Genomic DNA, 20,010 nt, shown 5'->3' on the forward strand with positions numbered 1-20,010 from the left:
GTATAAAACCTCAAGATTTGACGTTATATTTTACCTGCTGTACTGTTCAAGCAAATCCAAACCAGAGTCACTCTGCAAAGTTAGTGCTCCGTGATTAACAGTAGCTGTTAATAACTGTCTGAAAGGGAGATCCTAATGGGAAGCTAGCTACCTGTCCCTATGGTGGTTCCTGGTTTAGTAATTGTCTCAGCTGTAATTAGACTACGAACGGCCCTGTGCTGCTGAGCACACGATCTGGTAACTGACATACAACACAACAGCTGTAGGAAGGAATACTGCTCTCAAGAGCTAAATTTGCCTGTGCAAATATTCAAAGAAGACAGTTATGACTGGCTGAGACAGTAACCAATTGCTAGGATTTGAAGCTACCTTAAACAGGAAATTCCAGCAATTTCAATGTCATAGAAGGGCTCAGCCAAACGAGCCAGCAGACTGCCTACATTCTGCAGAATTTTAATAGCATACACAACAACAATGTCTTTGTTATCACTGTGCAACTCAAATGATGCTGTAAAATGATCATTGATTCTAAGCGGATTAAATTACATCTTTTGACATCTTTCATTTCAAGGAGCAAAACATAATTACCGAGACAACTGGCTCAGCAAAATGCCTGGCAGATTTTTACAATGATTGAGCCTTTTGTGTCTCAATCCCACATCTAAGGTCAGGTAGAAAATGTTCTGCGATGATAATTCACATTCTACTACTAACCTTGCAATCCAGGCTTTCCTCTAGCTAGCCAGTACCCGTGCTTCAAGGATGCAAGCTCTTACAGTATTAATAATCTCATCATGCTGTATTCACTTGCACTGAAGCCTCTGATCATGTTGTAAAACAGAAAGCATCAATTTCACAGATGTTGTATAAACACATGATCCGATCACAGTAGGTTCGGAGTATCTGAAGGAGCATCTGAAGCTGTTTTTTTATCACTGTGAGTCTGTTAAAAGCAAGGCCAGACACAGCCGTGTCAGTACAGGCAGGGTGGAACACTCCTCAGTGCATTTCTGATCAATGCTGTCAGAAAGCAGCTGAGCAAGTTTGCCCAGTCCCAATCACAAAGACAAAGCCTGTGTTTTTAAATACTCCATGAAAGGAAAGCTGAAAGGAAAGTTTCAATGTTTCAATGTTTAAAGTGCAATGCAATATGTTTAACCAGGAAACAATTTAAAAATCATTATCTGCAGTGTTGCCAATGCCCTCAAAATAAATTTATTGACATCATTCGTTTATGTAATGGAAGTGATTTTTTTAACACGTTTGAAATATTAGAAAACAATTTAAGCGTTTGTGTGTGAATATAATGCAATTCCTTTTGCAAATAACATTCCAATTAAAATGATGAACACTGAACTAGAGTTTATCTGTTGGTTCTTCTAAATCTGCTTCACAGTCTCCAGTTTTTTCAGTATACTTCAAAAGATTGATTCAGGCGAAAAGGGATCTTCAGCCTACTTCATCTCATGCTTCTCAACCCAACTCTCTCCTGGCCTCACCGACTCTTCCTAATAGTCTGTTCTAGCTGTTGATGACTGCCCTGTGTAAAGAAATATATCCTGGTGTCTATCCTATAATTGTCCTTCACAACCCTGAACCTGCGCACTTTTGTCCTGCTGCCTTTGTCTATCCTAAAATATTATCATGCGTTTATTTTCTCTAGCCCATTTAGCATCTTTACTGTTTCCTTTGAGGTGCCTTTGCGTCTGAAGCGCTCTGGAACGCTACCCTTCATGAGGGGCGCTATATAAATGCAAGTTGTTGTTTGTTCAAAGCTACAGACACCTGTTTTATCCAGTCATTCCTCAATGCTGATCTCAACATTGGGATCAGACAGGAATTGCTTTTAAGATCTGGTTGCTCTCTTTATGCCACAACGACCCGAACTGTATCCAGTATTGAAGGTGCAGCCTGACTAGAGTACTCTATATGGTCATAGAAGCTAGCATCAAATGTCATTGCGGCACAGAAAACAGACCATTGCAAGATTAAATGAGATGTCCCACATTGCAGCATCTGCCAATAAGAAATTCTGAGTGGCTGGGAACCAGGAGAAAGGAGAAGAGGAAGTCATCGCCAAAAGCTTCAGGCCTGTTGAATTTTGTCATGTCTTTCATGGATTGACCGCTACACCAACAGAGTTATGGTACATATATAGTTGGCAAAACTGGACTTGAACAAAACATACTACCGTGGACAACAGTGCAGCGAGGTCAGGATTTTCAGGCAGTGAGATAGATTCTTCAATTGGTCTAGGGAGGGATTTAAACCATCTATCCATTTATTTAAAGTTGTTTCAAAAGAGCCGTTAACTTCCTATCACTTCACACAACATTTAAAATAACCGGCAAATGTAACCTAATATTTTTGCACAGTTTAAATTTAACTAATGTCTTATGCTGCTTTAAAACTTAACCATGAGTCATGAGTATCTCCCTTAGTCTTCTATAATGGACAATCTATTAATAATGAATGAATACAATATATTTTTAGTGATATTTATTTTAAATGAGCATATAGATTTCCTAATGGTTTAAGTGGGTAAAAGCAATGTGCATAGAGTAGCAGGCCAGAACATCCAAGGCTCAAAGTGATGGAAAAGCAGCATTTAAAGTGCAACCATTATCTTCAGTGCTAAAATAAGCTAACTAATGGAAATACACGAGGTATGGTTCCTACTCCTGCTTGCCATCCAGTTAGAAAATGTGGATAATGATGTCTGATCAGGTCAGGATGCCACACATAGTTAAATAACGCACTGACACTCACTATTTAAACTCAAATTGTATTTACATAGCACCTTTCATGTAAAGGAACATCAAAGTGCTTGACAAATGTGATGGTGTGGAGGAAAATAATAGATCGAACAATGTTGACCAAAAGCCCCGTAAAGAGATAGGGATTTTTTGAGGATTTTGAAGTAGGGAGAGAAGATATAACGCAAAGTAGTTTTGGAACCGAGTTCCACAGGACAGGAGCATGATGATCAAAGACTCCATAACTGATCATGGAGCAAAGAGAGTTGGGCGGAACGGGAACTGTGGAAGAAATCAAAGTCAAAACAACAGAAGATAAAGGCTGCAACATTGGGCTGGGTAAGCTTGACAGATCGGAACACAGGAACAGGAGTAGACCCTTCAGCTCCTCAAGCCTGTTCCTCCATTCTATTAGATCATGGCTGATCCGTAACTCAACTCTAAATAACCGCCTTCGCCCCATATCCCTTGATATCCTTACCTAACAAAAATCTATCCACCTCAGTCTTGAAAATTTTAATGTTTGAATGGATCCAGCATCCCAGCATGGGGCATGGCATTGAAGGGATTTGAAGGGCAGAACAACAATCTTAAATTCAATTCTCTGCAGTACTGAGTGCCAATGGAGCTTGGGTTCGATGGGGTGATGGGTGTACAGAACCATGTGGAGAGAGAATTTGGCCTGCAGAATTGTGGATCAATTGATGCTTCTGAAAGTGGAGCTATAGAGGTCAGAGAGGTGAGCAATGGCAAAATCTATTGTTGAGGTGATGATGATAAGAGTTTCAGCACAATGGGGTTTGCATAAGAAAATTGGCCTTTAGCTGAGATCCTGAAGTACTGTTGGCAACTGTTCAAAGACTGTATCTTCAGAATCAACGGGAAGAAACTCAGAAATTAAATGGTTTAAATCCTTCCCTAGGCCTAGGCGATACTACCTAAAAAGCATGATCTCACTACACTGTTGTCCATGATGGAATGCACAGCACATTGCACGGCACAACAATAACACAACAACGGACAACTAAACTGCTTCAAGGAAAAGTCCATACTCTTCACAAGATACCTGCATAATACCACAGGGACAACACGACATTCAAAGCCAAACACTCCTGTACCCCAAGATATATCCCATTCCTTGTCAGTAGGTACATTAGAACCAGCCAAACATGGCACTGTCCACGTCTCCAAGTTCCTTAGGAACTGAAATGCATCATGTAACTTATGACAGTATTATCCTGAACTCTGTGACTCCTATCCCACTCTTAAAATACATTAATGTTTAAAGTAATAATGCAAATCATCCTTGCGCCAAAGACAATTCAATACAAAATTACATTTAACACAACAACACTATACGGAAACCCCACAGTTAATCAGATCTTAATATTTCCTATGCTGTGCCCTGTTGCACAGCCTCACCTTCGGAACCCCAGCTTGGGCTGTCACTGAGCTAATGTGCTGAAATGTATAGTATTGTCTTTACAACAGCAGGACTCTGCAGCCAGACCAACGAGTATGCCCCCAAACAGCATTACAAACAATGTTAAGCAACTTACATAAACACTGGACACATACCATATCTATCAGTCAGTTAGCCATCATAAATAGGCTGCTCAGACACCACGAGATCGCATGATTACATTCTTGTGTGTGAAGTCACTGTTCTATTCATGTCTCCCTGTGTACAGTTCCAACCCTCCGCACACTCTATGCCAAGCTACACCCATTCCAGTATTGTCTAAAGGTACTAATGCGCAGCCAAACGACATGCATGTCTTCCTGCAACATGCTCTGTGACTGCTTGCAATCCATCCTCATTAACTCAATGCTATGTTAACCCATCTGACAGCCAACATGCTCCCTGCACAGTGCTACTCCAGAAGCAGCCAGCCTCTCTCTGCTTTGGTGCTTCTGTCAGATCCAGCTCTCAGCATTACAGTATTTGCATTGTACAAGCAGAATACTCGTACTGATCAGGTGGTTTAGGAAAAATAAATATTTGTGTCTCGCCAATATCTAACACTGGAATCAAGTAGAGGTTATTTTCAAGACTAAGCTACACAACATGTATCTACTTCTATGTACAGCATACCTCTTTCTCACGGTGAAAAAGAAAATATAATGGTGCAGTCTTAAACATCACCATTTTTCAACCTTTCTATTAATCATCTAGCAGACATACAAAGTCCATATTCTGCCTACATGTTTTCTTTGTTTGTATTATTTATTATTTATTATTATTTTTAGGAAACATTTCAAAGGAATTGCTTCAATGGTTTTCCATGTTTCATAATACTAATTCCCAAATATAATTCCTGCAGAACAAACACAATTAGGTAACTTCAAACATATACACACCACCGTTAACTGATTTCATATAAATATCTGCATTATATATAACATATGTATATATAAATAGCTGAAAAGGAAGTAATTCTTACAGTCAATGCCATCTCAAGCGGTTTTAAAAACATGTCAATATAGCACTTAAGACACTACTGCTGCTCTGTTGTCTTCAGGCTTGTCCAGCAGATTCTGAAATATGCAAACACAAACATCTGTCTGCCTCTCCCAGGAGATTCCAGTATCCACTTCTCAGGAAGCGCTGCAGAAATTGCACAGACCATTCCCATTGCACAGAGTCCTCTACAATATCTATAGAGGTCCAAGCTAGTGCCTGCAAGAATTGTTTCTTTATCAAAGCCAGACCAAATTTTATTTTTCAGAATATTCATTTGAAAATTAAGAAATATATTTTACTCGCAAAATGCAGTCTTTCATTTCATTTTTATGTGGTGCAATAAAGACTATAAAAATGCCCAAAAAGCACCTGCATTTTGCATCCATCCTGCATAAATTATCATCGTTGTCAAGATGTGTTTTACTGAGGGAACTTGCTTTAACCTAACACTTACTGTAACCTAAGTTAATATTGACTCTATTTGCTTTAACCAAATACTCACTGACTCAACATTGTAGCTGCTATTATTTAGCAGAAGTTTCAGATAAGGAGTATTTTATTACCTATACTTTATCTCATTTTAAAACTGTTTCAGCTTCACGTCTAATATTGAGCTTATTTGATTTTTCCTGCTTTTCTACTATTATATTGTAATTATAACATTGTGTTATTACAGAATGTAACTTAAATATGAACAAAATCTGTAATTGTATGTTTGTTCCAATTCACATATTTTAATTTAAATAACAATAATAATCCTTGCATTTGATATGGTATCAGGAGGACACCTCAAAGCAATTCACAGGATTGTAAAGTGTAAAGAGCTATTCACTGTATATTTTGTACAATGTTGATTCAACGTCCCTATGGTAGTCAAGTAACAACGTTCACTGTCAAAGATCACGCATTAATAATCCAGGTCCTCTTGCTTGCGAGGCAAGTGCTTTAACCACTAAACTACAGGCCTCCACTTGATGGTGATGGTCACTTTGTGGAAAAATAACTGCACTGGTGCATTTAAAAAAAGTTTATTTTGTGTTAAGTTTTGTAAGTTAATAATTAAAGAATTTTGAGAAAATAGAAAGGAGGCATTACTTTAGGCATCTTCCTCGTATATACCTTGGACCGCAATTGTCTTCCATATATTGTGTTGTTCAGACCAGCACACTTGAATATTAATACTTGCATTTAATGTATTGCCTTTCAAGTCGAGAGGGCATCTAAAAATGCTTCACAAGATATACTGTAAGGTATTGTGATTGTATTTGTGTAGGCAAATGAGGCAATCAATTTATGCAAAGGAATGTTCTGCAAACAGCCATGAAGTGAGCTACCAATTTTAGTCTTGGGGAGATTGTTGGCAGGATTGGGGGGAACTCCTTTCTCTTTCTGAATATTTCCATGGATTTTGAATGTCTCCCTGAACAAGCAGATGGGACATTGGTTTAATGTCTCATCCAAAGAATGACACCTTAAGCAATGCAGCACACACCCAGCACTGTACCTGGACTGTCCATTCAAATTCCTGAAGTCAAGCCTGTGGAACTTGAACCAGCAATGTTTTGATTCAGAGGCAAAAGTGCTACCAACTGAGCCAGGCTGTCATCTAAAGTTTAATTTATGTGCTTTGAAAAGATTTGGTTTCTAAGTATTGGCTTGAAGCCTTTCTGAAGCACACAGTTAATCTTTGAGGGAATTTGCACTCGAGATGGATTACTATTATTCATATAACTAATTACTTTTAATTCAACATCTGCTTCAGTAATTAGTTTCTTATCTTCAACCTCTGTACAATAATTATGCATTTCTTTAAAACAAAAGAGTGATGTTACATTAGGGTGAATTCTTGAGGATGCTGTGAACAATGGCTGACAATTTGCTGGCACAAGTGGTGAAGAAGCTCCCACTAGACACACAGTCATGCATTTGTGTCTCTGTCACTCCCATCTCTCTGCCTCTGCTTTACATTGAATATAAACCCATACGACAGCTATATGATTTTTCCTTATATAACCCAGGTCCAATTGTAACACTCATACTGCTATCCAAGTTGAGAACAACTCACAATAGCCAAGAAATGAAACCAGGGACTTTCTTACTCTGGCTCAGTTTATGACAGATAACTTTGATTAACCATTGAGGGAAATCATCAAGGTTTCAAACTCAACTTAAAACCAGCTAGCTCAGCCTCAAAGAGAACCCTTTACCCTTACCCTTTCTAGGAGGATAGTCGGACACTGAGATTGCATCAGAGACAGATATCATGGATTGACAGTTTTGATGAAAGAAAATTATGTTATTTCTACACTGGTTACTTGCTATAGTTTTCATGCTAGACTGATCAGTGCTCCTTCATTCCAAGACTTGGAAAATCAGTCAAGAGATAGCCTGGACTGTGCCAGATAAAGAATATGAACTATGTGGCCAAAACATTTACACACCTGTATAAGATCCCCACGCAGTCATTTTCTCTCAAGACTGAAGAGTTTGTCTAGCACACAGTAAAATAACTACAATTGTTATATTGCACCAAACATGATCTGATTTAACAATTAAACAATCCTGTATGACTACAATAAGAGAACTACAATATGAAGGGCTCAAAGCATTAGGCAATCAGCTATCTTCAAAGTTGTGTATGAGTTTGTCCTATTATGATGTCAGCACTGAAGTGCTGGTGTATATTGACTGAATGGCCTCCCTCTGCGCTGTAAATTTAACATAACATAACACGTAGGAGCAGGAGTAGGCCATTCGGCCCTACGAGCCTGCCCCGCCATTCAATCATGGCTGATCTTCTAATCTAACTCCAGCTAATAACCTAACCCTGCCTTATCCCCATATCCCTTAATCCCTTTTGCAATAAGAAATTTATCTATCTCAGTCTTGAATATGTTCAAGGACTGAGCGTCAACAGCCTTTTGGGGTAGGAGTTCCATACATTCACCCCCCTTTGAGTGAAGAAGTTCTTCCTCAACTCAGTGTGAAAGGGCTGGCCTCTGATTTTAAGGTTGTGACCCCTAGTTTTAGTTTCTCCAACCAGGGGAAACAATCTCCCAGTATCTACTCTATCATGCCCTTTGATGATCTTATAGGTTTCTATACGATCCCCTCTAATTCTTCTATATTCTAGAGAATATAGGCCTATCCTTGTAACTCATCCCCTTCATCCCTGGTATTAACCTAGTAAATCTACGCTGCTCCCCCTCCAAGGCAAAGTACATCCTTCCTTAAATGAGGAGACCAAAACTGGACACAGTATTCCAGGTGTGGTCTCACCAGGGCCCTATACCGTTGCAGCAAGACTTCCCTACTCTTATACTCTAATCCTTTCATAATGAATGCTAACATACCGTTCGCCTTCCTCATTGCTTGCTGCACCTGCAGACTAACTTTCTGTGATTGGTGTACAAGGACACCCAAGTCCCTCTGGATGCTAACATAATCCAATTCCAATCTCTCCCCTTCTAAAAAATAACCCGCTCTACTGTTTTTGCTACCTAGGTGGATGATTTCGCACTTCCCTACATTATACTTCATCTGCCACCTACCTGCCCAATCATCTAACCTTTCTATGTCTCGCTGCATTTTTTTAATGTCGTCCTCTGTGTTGACACTTCCTCCTAGTTTTGTGTCATCCACGAATTTAGATATATTAACTTCGATGTCCTCATCTAGATAGTTGATGTAGATGGTAAATAGCTGAGGCCCAAGGACTGATCCTTGTGGCACTCCACTAGTCACATCCCGCCAATCTGAAAAGGACCCAATTATCCCTACTCTTTGTTTCCTACCCGTTAACCATTCCCCAATCCACGTTAATATCCCCCCCCAATTCCATCGGTCCTTATCTTTTGGACTAAACTTTTATGCGGCACCTTCTGTGATTCTGTGAAGCACTCTGAGACACCGTCCGGCGTGGAGGGCGCTATATAAATCCAAGTGGTTGTTGTTGTAGTAGCTCTTCAGCATCGCTCCACTGATAGAAAGTAATGAGACATAGAAGTTGTTGAGGTATCAGTCCACGTTCTAGTACTTGAAGTAAAGTTCTGTTCCTACCTTCATTCATGTGGTAAAGGTCAATCTCCTCATCCCAACATACCCTTGCAGCAAGGAATAGTTTGTGGCCATGGGTTGGATGCCAGAGAGAGATCTTCCTCGATGGGTCACACTGATAGATCGAAAGGAAAGCATTCAGAAGATTAATGACAATGTGGTGACTTTCAGTCTCCCTCTCAGCCATCTGTCTGGTACTTTCCTGAGCCCTGGGCTCTTCCAAAATGTTTTTCCTGCCTACACTTGAACAACAGGTTAATAAGACAATGCTGAAGCTCACAAGAACGGATTCTAACTATAAACATCGCCCTAGCCAGGATCCAATGGAACATCTGCTTTCTCCCTGTGTTCATCATATGTGTGACTGGGTCAAGAAGTTGATATCACAGGTAGGCGAGAAATACTGTACTATTATTCTCAGCATCCTTTCGATTCTCAAAGTTTTGGTTTGAAACTACCATCTCCTGCAAAGCTTGCAAAGTATAAAACTTTAAGACAATCATGGCAAGGCTTAACTTCTAGTACAAAAGCAAAAGCTGGGAACACTCAGCAGGTCAGGCAGCATCTGTGGAGAAAGGAAAGTGGTTCAACGTTTCAGGTCTATAACCCTTCATCAGAACTGGGGGGTGATGGGAGGGAGAGGTTTTAATGCCGACCTTAACTTCTAGTATGTGCTTTGCTTGCCTGTGCTTCAGATTGTGCTCTTGGGAGAGAACTTCTGCTGAAAAGAGCCATTCTGAATACAAGGATGCTATGATCTGTCTAAAAGGGATGGAACCATTTGAAGGACACATGGTTTACTCTAAAACTGGTCATGGCACATAGAAAGATTCTTGCAATCTATTCTTTTTTAAGGGAGGTTTATGGAATGTGGGATAGTAGTTACCTCCTCTATGTCCAGTTTGGCCTCTGGATCATTCGTAAATTCTCCTTAGGGGAGGGTAAGTGGGGTTTCCTTGGAGCTGAACTGGCTCCAAGGTGACATGCCTCTCTTCTCTATGTCCAGTTTGGCCTATCCTTTAATAGGATTAAAGTAAAACTAGAACAATATTTTAAGAGGCACCAAAACAGTGGAACAAGCTGGCAGTTACAAAGGGCAATTTCAGGACAAATACCCAGAAGTAATTATTTACCCAGAGGGTAATTAACAGGAGAATGATGAAGGCTAGGACACTCACCACTGGCAGAAAAGGTTTGTGCATTCTTCAACCTTATAATATAGTATCAAAAATGCATTTGCTTACTACACCACTAGAGGGCTCCATCACCATTTAGCAATTTTTTTGGAGGTCAGCTGGATGTCTGACACATGCGGAAACTCATCACCATACTTAACCAAACTGAGAATTCCACGCATTCCATGGAAATTCCTGAGATATATTGTTGGAATGGAATGCACACTCTCTCCCTGGAGGGATACATCCGCTTACCTAATTCCGGAAAGTATTAGGCACAGGTTGGCAAGAGCCAAGGCTTGGGGACCCCAGAGTGTGCACTGGGGTACTGCTGGAGTCTAACCAGCTAAAACCATATAGCTGGCCAATAACAGCGCTGTCTGTCAAGCTTTCCCTCTGATTGCCCACCAAGGACCACCCTACCCCTTAAGGTTTTGGCTTGCAGGATTATCAGGAGTTGAGTGGGAGGATTCCCTGCCTCCAGTGACTGGTCTACTGTTCCAGGTCCTGCAGAGGAGCCAAGCTGGTTGTGCTGTCGTCAGCATTGTCCTAGAGTACTGCACTGATCCCTGGCTTAGGAACCGACCGCCGAGACTGCCACAGAAGGCTAGCTTGATTCCGACTTTCCATGTCACCTTGGAGCCAGTTCAGCTTCAAGGAGCCCCCGCCTACCCTCCCCCAAGGAGAATTTACTAATGATCTAAAGCTGAGATTCTGAAGTAATTACTTACAACAGATTTTTAATATTGCCCAATTAAACTTTTAACCATTCTCCAAGAATCACAGATTGGGGTGAAATAGAAAATATACTTCAGAGATTTAGATTTTCCACTTCTTTTCATGTGTAAAAAACAACCAAACTTGCCTTCATTGCAGTTTTTTGTTGTTGTGCAGTAATTCCTAATGCTGTCAATGAGATTTGAAACAAAAGGTCAGCTAGATTATCCATCATCTCAAAAGAGACTGATTAGGCAACTTTTGTATGAATTGAACAGTGTTATCATGAATTAGTTGACACATGATCTGCTGTCTGGAATTTGAACCTATTTTGAAAGGAATTAAAAGTGCAAAGAATTTTATCTGATTACCTTTCTGTTGTTCAAGCAGCACCAAACCACTGAAACAACAAGCTGATGGAATCTTGTAGATTCCTAGTTACATCCTCGCACTCAATTGTCCACATAAGATAAATTCCAAAGGTTATACTTACAGGAGCAGAAAGAGAAGATTTACAACCAGGGCTACAAGTGGGGATAACATTTTTGAAACCGACCACCCGCTCCTTCAACCCCATCCCTATTCCTCTCCTTACCTCCCAGCTCCACCTCCTTGCCCCTCTACTCACAGAGAACATAAACCTCTCCCTGTCCACTGGTACTGTTCTCACCCATTAAAAACAGCCGTCATCACTCCTGTCCTTAAAAAACCCTCTCTGGACCTATCACTGCTCTCAAACTACCACCCCATCTCCAACCACCCTTTCCTCTCCAAGGTCCTGGAATGAATTGTTGCTTCCCAGCTTCTCTCCTTCCTCTTCCACCATTCCCTTTACGAACCCTTCCAATCAGGTTTCCGTGCCGCCCACAGCACAGACACAGCCCTGGTCAAAGTGACAAATTACATTCTGTCCATCTGCGACCAGGGCTCCGTCTGCCTCCTTGTCCTCCTTGACATCTCTGCTGCTTTCGACACCGTTGACCACTCTATCCTCATCCACTGCCTCTCCTCTCACCTCAACCTTCATGACTCTGTCCTTGACTGGTTCAGATCGTACCTTTCACGCCGCCTCCACTTCATCTCCACAAACGGTTTCTCCTCTAGCCCCCGCACTGTCTCATGCAGCCTTCCTCAGGGCTCTGTCCTTGGTCCCCTCCTCTTCAATATTTATATGCTCCCTCTTGGTGACATCATCCGCAGACATGGGGTCAACCACTACATGTGTGTGGATGACACCCAATTGTATCTCTCTGCCTCCACTTTTGACTCCAGGCCACTGCTGTCCTTACAGAATGTCTGTCAGACATCAACTCCTGGATGAGGCTAACTTTCTTCAATTCAACGTCAACAAGACTGAAGCCCTCCTGATTGGCTTCTGCATCCACAACTCAGGCGCTGACAGCATCACCATCCATGGATGCACACTCCACCTTGCTAAGCCAGTCCGGAAACTTGGCATCTTGTTTGACCCTCAATTATCCTTTCCACCACACATCCTGCCTTCCCCCACCTCCACTACGATCTCACACTACAGGCCATCGAAACCCTCATACACACATTCATTACATTGAGGCTTGACTATGCAAACTCTTTGCTTGTCGACCTCCCCAACTCTTCCCTCCATAGTCTGAAGACCATCCAGAACTCTGCAGCCCTTGTCCTTTCCTGGACCAAGCTCCATAACCCTATCACTCCCATCCTCACTCGACTCCACTGGCTTCCCATCACACAGAGAATACAGTTCAAGATCCTGTTCCTCACCTTCACAGCCCTGCATGGTCTTGCTCCCCTCTACCTCTGTGACCCCCTAACTACCTACCAACTTGCCTGCTCCCTCCGATCAGTGGGCTCCAGCCAGCTTCACGTCCCCCGCCTCACCCACCCCACCATTGGCAGGCAAGCCTTTTGCAACTCTGTCCCTACCCTCTGGAACTCCATCCCACAGTCCCTCTGCCTCTTCCCCTCCTTTGCCTCCTTTAAGACCCATTTCAAGACACTCCTCTTCAATCATGCTTTCGATCACCCTGCTTCCCCCCCCCCTGCCCTCCACTCTCCCCAATCCCGATCCCCAGCTCGGGTCCGAAACTCTGATTGTCCAGGGCCTTGGGATGGCCTCCCGATGTGAACGGCGTTATACAAATTTAATTTTGTTGTTGTTGTTTTACATTTTCAATTCATTCCATGGTCTTACCCTTCCCTACTTACAAGATTAATTATTGCATTTGGAATAGTGCCTTTCATATTGGGAGGACATCTCAAAGCAATTCACAGAATTTACTGTAAGTATAAGCAAATGTGGGAGCCAATTTGCACAAGGCAATGTTCTACAAAGAACCTTGAAGTGAATGACCAATTTTAGCTGGGGGAAATGCCAGCCAGGCCACTGGGAGAGACTCTTCTCTCTTCCCTTCTCACTTCTCTTATGCAATCCCCTCCAGTGCTATTCTTCTGCCCACGTCCTCTGCTCTTCCAATTCTGGTCTATTTCCAGCTCCTACTGTCAACCAGTATTTGAGCCTTCAGCCATTAAAGAACACATTTAATTTTTGCCTCCTCTCTTCCCTCCTGTTCTCATGAAGCTTGTCAACACTTTCATCCTACGTGATATACGCTCTACAATTGCAAGTTGTTGCATGACGACAAGCTTCTGAACATTATAAATTGATATTTTAGATCAGAAATTAATGCTGACTGGAAATAAACATTGGTCTGTGAGGCAATGCGGACTCAATGGACCAACTGGCCCCCTTCTGGACAGTAGATTTCTTTGTTGTTACATGAATATATATATATTTCAACGTGATGAAGCCTTCTCCTTCTGAACGTGGTGCAGTATTTGTAATGAGCAATGTCACATTACTCTCCTTATCCTCCCGTTCTAACTCAGTGTAGCTTTTCATGCACTCAATTCTTGATAACATCCTCTTGTAATCCGACTCTAAATCTAATGCCATCTGGCACCCTGTGTCCTTATGACACCTAGTATTCAGAGATTCTGAGTGGCCAAATTACTTTATAATGCCCATCTTCACAACCCTACAACCTTTAACCATTGTGGTGGTTTCTCCTTTCAATTGCCTCCTTCCCCTCCCACTGTCTTTACCAATGTGCATCAGATCCTATTGTGTGGAGGAATGTAAGAAAAGCTGGAATGTTATCTTTGAAGGATAAATAGAGCCATCACACATTCATAATAAATGAAACCAAATGAATAGAAATAAAAGATTAAATCTTTTGTCTGGTCTGATGATAGGCTCATCAGTTGTATAAATATCATATATAATGGAATCTGTTATTTGCATTCTTGCCTCTGATCCAAAGAAATAAGGCCGTACTTATTTAAAAAGAGATAAAATGCAACAACTTGCATTTATATAGTTCAGTTGATGTAGCACAATGTCTCGGAGGGCTAAGATGTCAAGTGAGGTAGAAAGGGAGGTGGAAAGGGGAGGTAACCATAGGTGCGTTAGAAGAGGTAGACAGATAGAGAGGGGGTGAGATTAGAGGGAATTCCAGAGGTTAGAAAGTTACAAATATTTTGGTAATTATCCAAGTGATCATCTGATTTACTGTAGTAAGAATTGAGTTGATTTACAGAGAGTAAAACAAAATAAGTTAAAAGACTGAAGGGAAGTGGAAAATGTAATGAATAGAAGATTTATTTAATAGTGCATCATGAAATGAATGTTCTTTGGTTTGAAAAATATCAGATGACAAACAGTAGCAAAATATCCTGAAGCTCATTTGATAGTGAAGCAGGTCCGATTTAATAGAGTAGAGGGGGCAAACAGATAAAATGCAAAATACTGAGGATGCTGGAAATCTAAAACAAAATCAGAGATCACTGGGAACACTCAGCAGGTCAGGCAGCATCTAAGGGGAAAGAAAAGTGAGTCAACGTTTCAGGTCCATGACCCTTCATCAGAACTGGGGGAATTGGGAGGGAGAGGTTTTAAGGACTAATAGAGAGGGGAGGCGGGGCAAAGACAAAGGAGAAAATGGGGTGGAGGACAGGGGATGATGGGTTAAAGAGATGTTAATGATTCAAAACAAAGGAGGGCAGCAGAGGCAGACCAGAGAGAGACAAAAGGAGTGTCTGGGACCCAGATGATGTGCTAATGGTCACAGAAGAGAGGAAAGGGGAAGGTAAGCTGTTATGGGAGATGGGAGCTGTTATTACGGTCTGAAGTGGTTGAACTCAATATTGAGGCCAGAGGGCTGCAAGTTCCCTAGCGGATAGATGAGCTGCTGTTCCTTGAGCTTTCTCTGTGCTTCCAACCTATGTTTCCTTGCCAAAGTCCTGGAACGCATTATTGCAGGTCAACTTTGGTCACACCTCTCCCTCCTCGAGTCCCTGCAGTCAGTTTTTTGCCCTGTCCACCGCACAGAGGCAGCACTTGTCAAAGTCACAAACAACGTCCTCAGTAACTGTGACCAGACCTCCCTCTGCCTCCTTGTTCACCTGGATCTCTCTGCCACGTTCAACACAGTTGACCAGCCATCCTCCTTCACCACCTCTCCTCCCTCAACCACCTTAGTGGTTCGAGTCCTACTTGAGTCCAACCCGCCACCATTTCATCTCAGCAAATGGTTTCTCTTCCCACCCGTGTCCTGTCACCTACAGGGTACCCCGGGGCTCCATCCTTGGCCCCCTTCTTTTCCTTATCTATATGCTCCCTCTGGGTGCTGTCATCCGCAGACATGGTGTAAAGTTCCATATGTATGTGGATGACACAAAAATCTACTTTGCCTCCCCCAGTACCAACTCCACGTCTGCCGATGTTCTATCAGCTTGACTAGCAGATATCAGGGTAAACTTCCTGCAGCTGAATGTGGCCAAGAGGAAACCATACTCCTTGGCTCCCGTCAACGTCTTCACTCCTGAAGATCTGAACTCCTCACCCTCCCTGGCTCTCCCTCAGACTCACCAAACCAGTGCACAACCTCGGTATCCGGTTCAACCCCCAGCTGTCCTTCCTCCCCCACATCCGGTCCCTGACCAGGTCCATCTTCTTCAATGCCTTGGGACGTCCTCCCGACGTGAAAGACGCTCTATAAATGTAATTTTGGTTGTTGTTGTTCCACTTCTGCCACATTGCCCGCCTCGGACCTTACCCCAAATGCAACCGAAACCCTTGTGCATGAGTTTGTCACCTCCCGCCTGGATTACTCAAACGCACTCCTTGACAGGTCTCCATTATTCAAAGATCTAGCTCATTCAGAACACTACCGCCTGCATACTTACCCAGACCAAACTCCATACTTATATCTCACCAGTTCTGGCCAGGCTCCATTGGCTTCCCATCACCGAACAGATCGACTTCAAGATCGTCACACTCGTGTTCAAATCCCTTCACTCTCTGGCATCTTATTTTCTTGCCTTAAGATTGCTGCTCTATTGATGTTGATGCCTTGCCAAAGGAAGTAATATTTATGTACACATCTTGGCATTTGGAGTTGATGGGCAATTTGACTGACCTTAATCCTTCCTCACTTCACGCACACCTTAGCAATGAGGAGTGAGAACTGACTAGTTTACCCCTCCGCTCTCCAGAGATGCTAAAATCAATTATAGTGCCTGGATGTCTGCATTAGCTGAGACTAGGATTTGAATATGCAACTTCTGGTCTGTGTTCAATGCCACGAGTCCCATCCAAGTGAAACCATTAGTCATTTAGCTATCAGAGGAGCTAGACAGTCGATATTTAATGGAGACATGAATGTTGTTTTATTTTAGGACAAAATAACTCTTTGATGAATTATTGAACACAGTCTTAATTTCTGTTCAAATTTAGTGAATTGCTCACGTGTAATTTTCCTGGTGCTATTGATACTAGTGGTTTTGAAACAAAAATGAACCTGCAAGACAGTGGATACACAACATACACATCTGGCTCCAGGACCACAAACCCAGACCCTCCCGCAATCTAACTCCAGGGTGAGTTTGAGACAACAGGTTCACCAACAATGAGCCCAGTAGAACCCTGACCTCCCCCTCCCACTTATTCCCCGTCCTTAGCCTTTGTAAAACACATATCTCCATAAGGTGAGCTCCCCATGGCAATTTAAGCTTCCAATTACAAATAAGTGACACCCCCCCACCCCGCTGTAGACTTTATTTCTTTGTGCGATTCAATGTTGTTAGGCAAATACTTACTGTTAATGTTGAAGAGGTGATAAGGCGATATATCAAATGCAAGGATTATTATCTACTTTACTCAATGATCCTGAATTTTTTTGAAGAAAGAAAGTTTTTAACTAAAATTACATTTTCAAGACATTCCATTGCTAATCTTTCTTTTAAAAAAAATAAAATGTTAGCAATTATCCAAGTGATCATCTGATTTGCTGCGGTATGAATTGGGGCAATTTTTGAAAGGTAAAATTAGATAAGTTAAAAGACTGGAGGGAAGTGGAAAATTTAATGAATAGCAGGTTTATTTAATATTGCCAGCTTTCAACTTGAAAAATAATGTTCTTTATGGTCTGAAAAATATCAGCTGATAAAACAGTGACCAAAATATCCTGAAGCCCATTTGATCAAAACAGACTAGATACTATTTTGAAAGGTTTGCACGACAAAAGCCCTTCAGCTTACGGGATCTCATCTTTCAGCATTAAGCTGTTTCTTAAATGACTCCAGTGTTCTGACGTTAAACACCCTTCTTGGTAACCCATTCCAGCTGTTCATTACCTTTTCTGTGTTGTAGAATCTTATTTTTCATGACTGAATTTGGAAGCACAGTCAAAATTTTTGGTTGGGATCCCTTTTTGTTTCACGCAACTGCAAATGAATAGTGGTTGTCTAGTCTTTTTTAAATAAAGTTTTATTTCTACCCACAGTTAATTTTCTGAAAAAAAATCCAGGCATAAACACAGTGAAAATGTTGGGGCCTCAAAAAATTCCGGTTATAGAGTACTTCTCAGGATGTGTATTTGCATCTCGCCAGGGAGAGTGTACACCTTTAATTCTAAGTACAGAGAAATTTCCATCTATAGATGGAATTCATATGTAGAACTCTGTCTGATTGCATAGATACTCTTAAGCGTGATGTTGGGTTTCTGCACAAGTCAGACACCGGCAGAATAAATGAAACATATCTTAAAATGGCTCTGCATGACTCTGAACCCATACTGCTATTTTTCTGTTCCATTTAGGATGTTACATATCTCTATACCTTCCATTCTGAGGAGTCCTTTATAAGGCTGAAGAGCTCCAATGCATCTAGTCATTCTTCAAATGATGTGCTGCAGTAAGAATTGGAGCTCATTTCTGACACAGTAAATGAACCATGATGTCCTCAACAATAAAAGTGACCATTATATGGCCAACGGGGGAATCAGCCATGGCTTCTGATTCACTCTTCACTGATACCTGCGGAATGTATAGAATTACCACTTCAAAGGAGCAGATACTTTAATTTCATGTTAGAACAATATTTCTGTTTCTTTCCAGTACCAAAAAAGTAGAAAAATAATATTTTTTAATTAAAACAATAATTTCTGGACTAGTTGATGCCCCTCGTTTTCAATGTGGATTGACTGAACAAAATTAAACTTTGGATTCCTTTCAGTGATCATTCACATCTGGACAGTGTGTGATATAGATAAAATGCAAGTCTGTTATCCTGCCTGACTGTAAAACAAAAACCATAGAGGGAAACAGCTGAGTTCAGGGTGCAGTAATGTGACTATTTGAATCCGCAAATGTATTGCAGAATTTGGTCCAGATTGGCATCGTGCTCTGTGCTACTGGTTGATCTCAGTCAGGAAAGTGGTGGGGCAATTAACTGGCGTCATTATCACTGGGTTACATTAATACTGAAATTACCAAATTAGGTTATTAATATGGTGGATTATTTACCTGATCTTCCCCCCGCCCCTCTTTCTAGTGAGATTTTTCACTCTATAAAACCATTCTTCACTGCTCCACGACCCTCATAATTGGCTGCTCTTACCCAGGCAATTTCTAAATTGCTCCATCCAAACTTCAGAAGCAGTATCTCACTTCCTTTTGAGTGCTCTTTGGCTGAATGGCCTGAACACTGATGTTAAATCTTGATTGGCTCATGTGATTTTAACAGCACAAAGTTCATACTGTCACTACATTTTTGTTTGATAAACCCAGTTTTGACATTTGTGTCATATACTCTCACCTCTGGGTCTGAAGGTGGTGGGGGGCTGGTACACTCATAGATCAAGCTCACACTCTATGACATCTGTTGTTAGGAAGTTACTTAAAAGAAAAATTGAACGTTCACTTCATGGCTGTTTGTGGGACATTGCTGAGCGCAAACGGCTGCCTACAAATAGAGTCACTACAATTTACATTAATTTCTGTGAAGTGTTTCAGAGGTCTGGACTATTTCTGTGCAGTGTTTGAAACAACTGGACTATGTGAAAAGATTGCATATCAACAACAACAACAACAACAAGATTCCATTTATTGAGCGCCTTTCACGTCGGGAGGACGTCCCAAGGCGCTGTACAGTTGGGACAGGACCCGAGCAGGGGGGAAATGGTCAGGGGGAGGGAAGGGTGGGAGCGAGGAGGGGGTAGAGAGTCGAGAGGGGAGCTGAAAAAATATATCAAATGCAAGGCTCATTTTATTATTAGTAAAAAAATTTATTTCCATTCTTGATTCCACATTAATGCAGACTGACCATGTGGTTTTACAAACATAATGCAGTAGGTTGTGTCCTTGCTCCATCAGGAGTCCTGTAGCTCAGTGGTTAGAGCACTCGCTTTGCAAGCGAGAGACCTGAGTTCAATTCCAGGCACAGGGCGAAACCTTGGGCAAGTTTCCTTACTCCACACAGAGCCTAATAATAATCCCTCCAAAA

At 41.6% G+C, this 20,010-nt stretch overlaps 1 protein-coding gene across 2 annotated transcripts in view; it reads right to left on the reverse strand.

Moving 5' to 3' along the window:
• The window catches only part of tmem117 (transmembrane protein 117), a 112,311-nt gene extending 102,967 nt beyond the window's left edge, over positions 1 to 9,344 (reverse strand). The window contains exon 1 of one of the 2 annotated variants that reach the window (XM_007903723.2): positions 9,280 to 9,344. In XM_007903723.2, the coding sequence (XP_007901914.1) occupies positions 9,280 to 9,285 (6 nt within the window). In that variant the 5' untranslated portion in view covers positions 9,286 to 9,344. Of the gene's footprint in view, positions 1 to 4,178; positions 4,202 to 9,279 lie in introns of those variants that run through there. The other variant, XM_042335483.1, reaches the window with a different exon arrangement.
• Between the last annotated feature and the right edge of the window lie 10,666 nt (positions 9,345 to 20,010).

Source organism: Callorhinchus milii, unplaced genomic scaffold (genome assembly GCF_018977255.1).
Source record: "Callorhinchus milii isolate IMCB2004 unplaced genomic scaffold, IMCB_Cmil_1.0 Scaffold5, whole genome shotgun sequence".
Classification (NCBI taxonomy): domain Eukaryota; kingdom Metazoa; phylum Chordata; class Chondrichthyes; order Chimaeriformes; family Callorhinchidae; genus Callorhinchus; species Callorhinchus milii.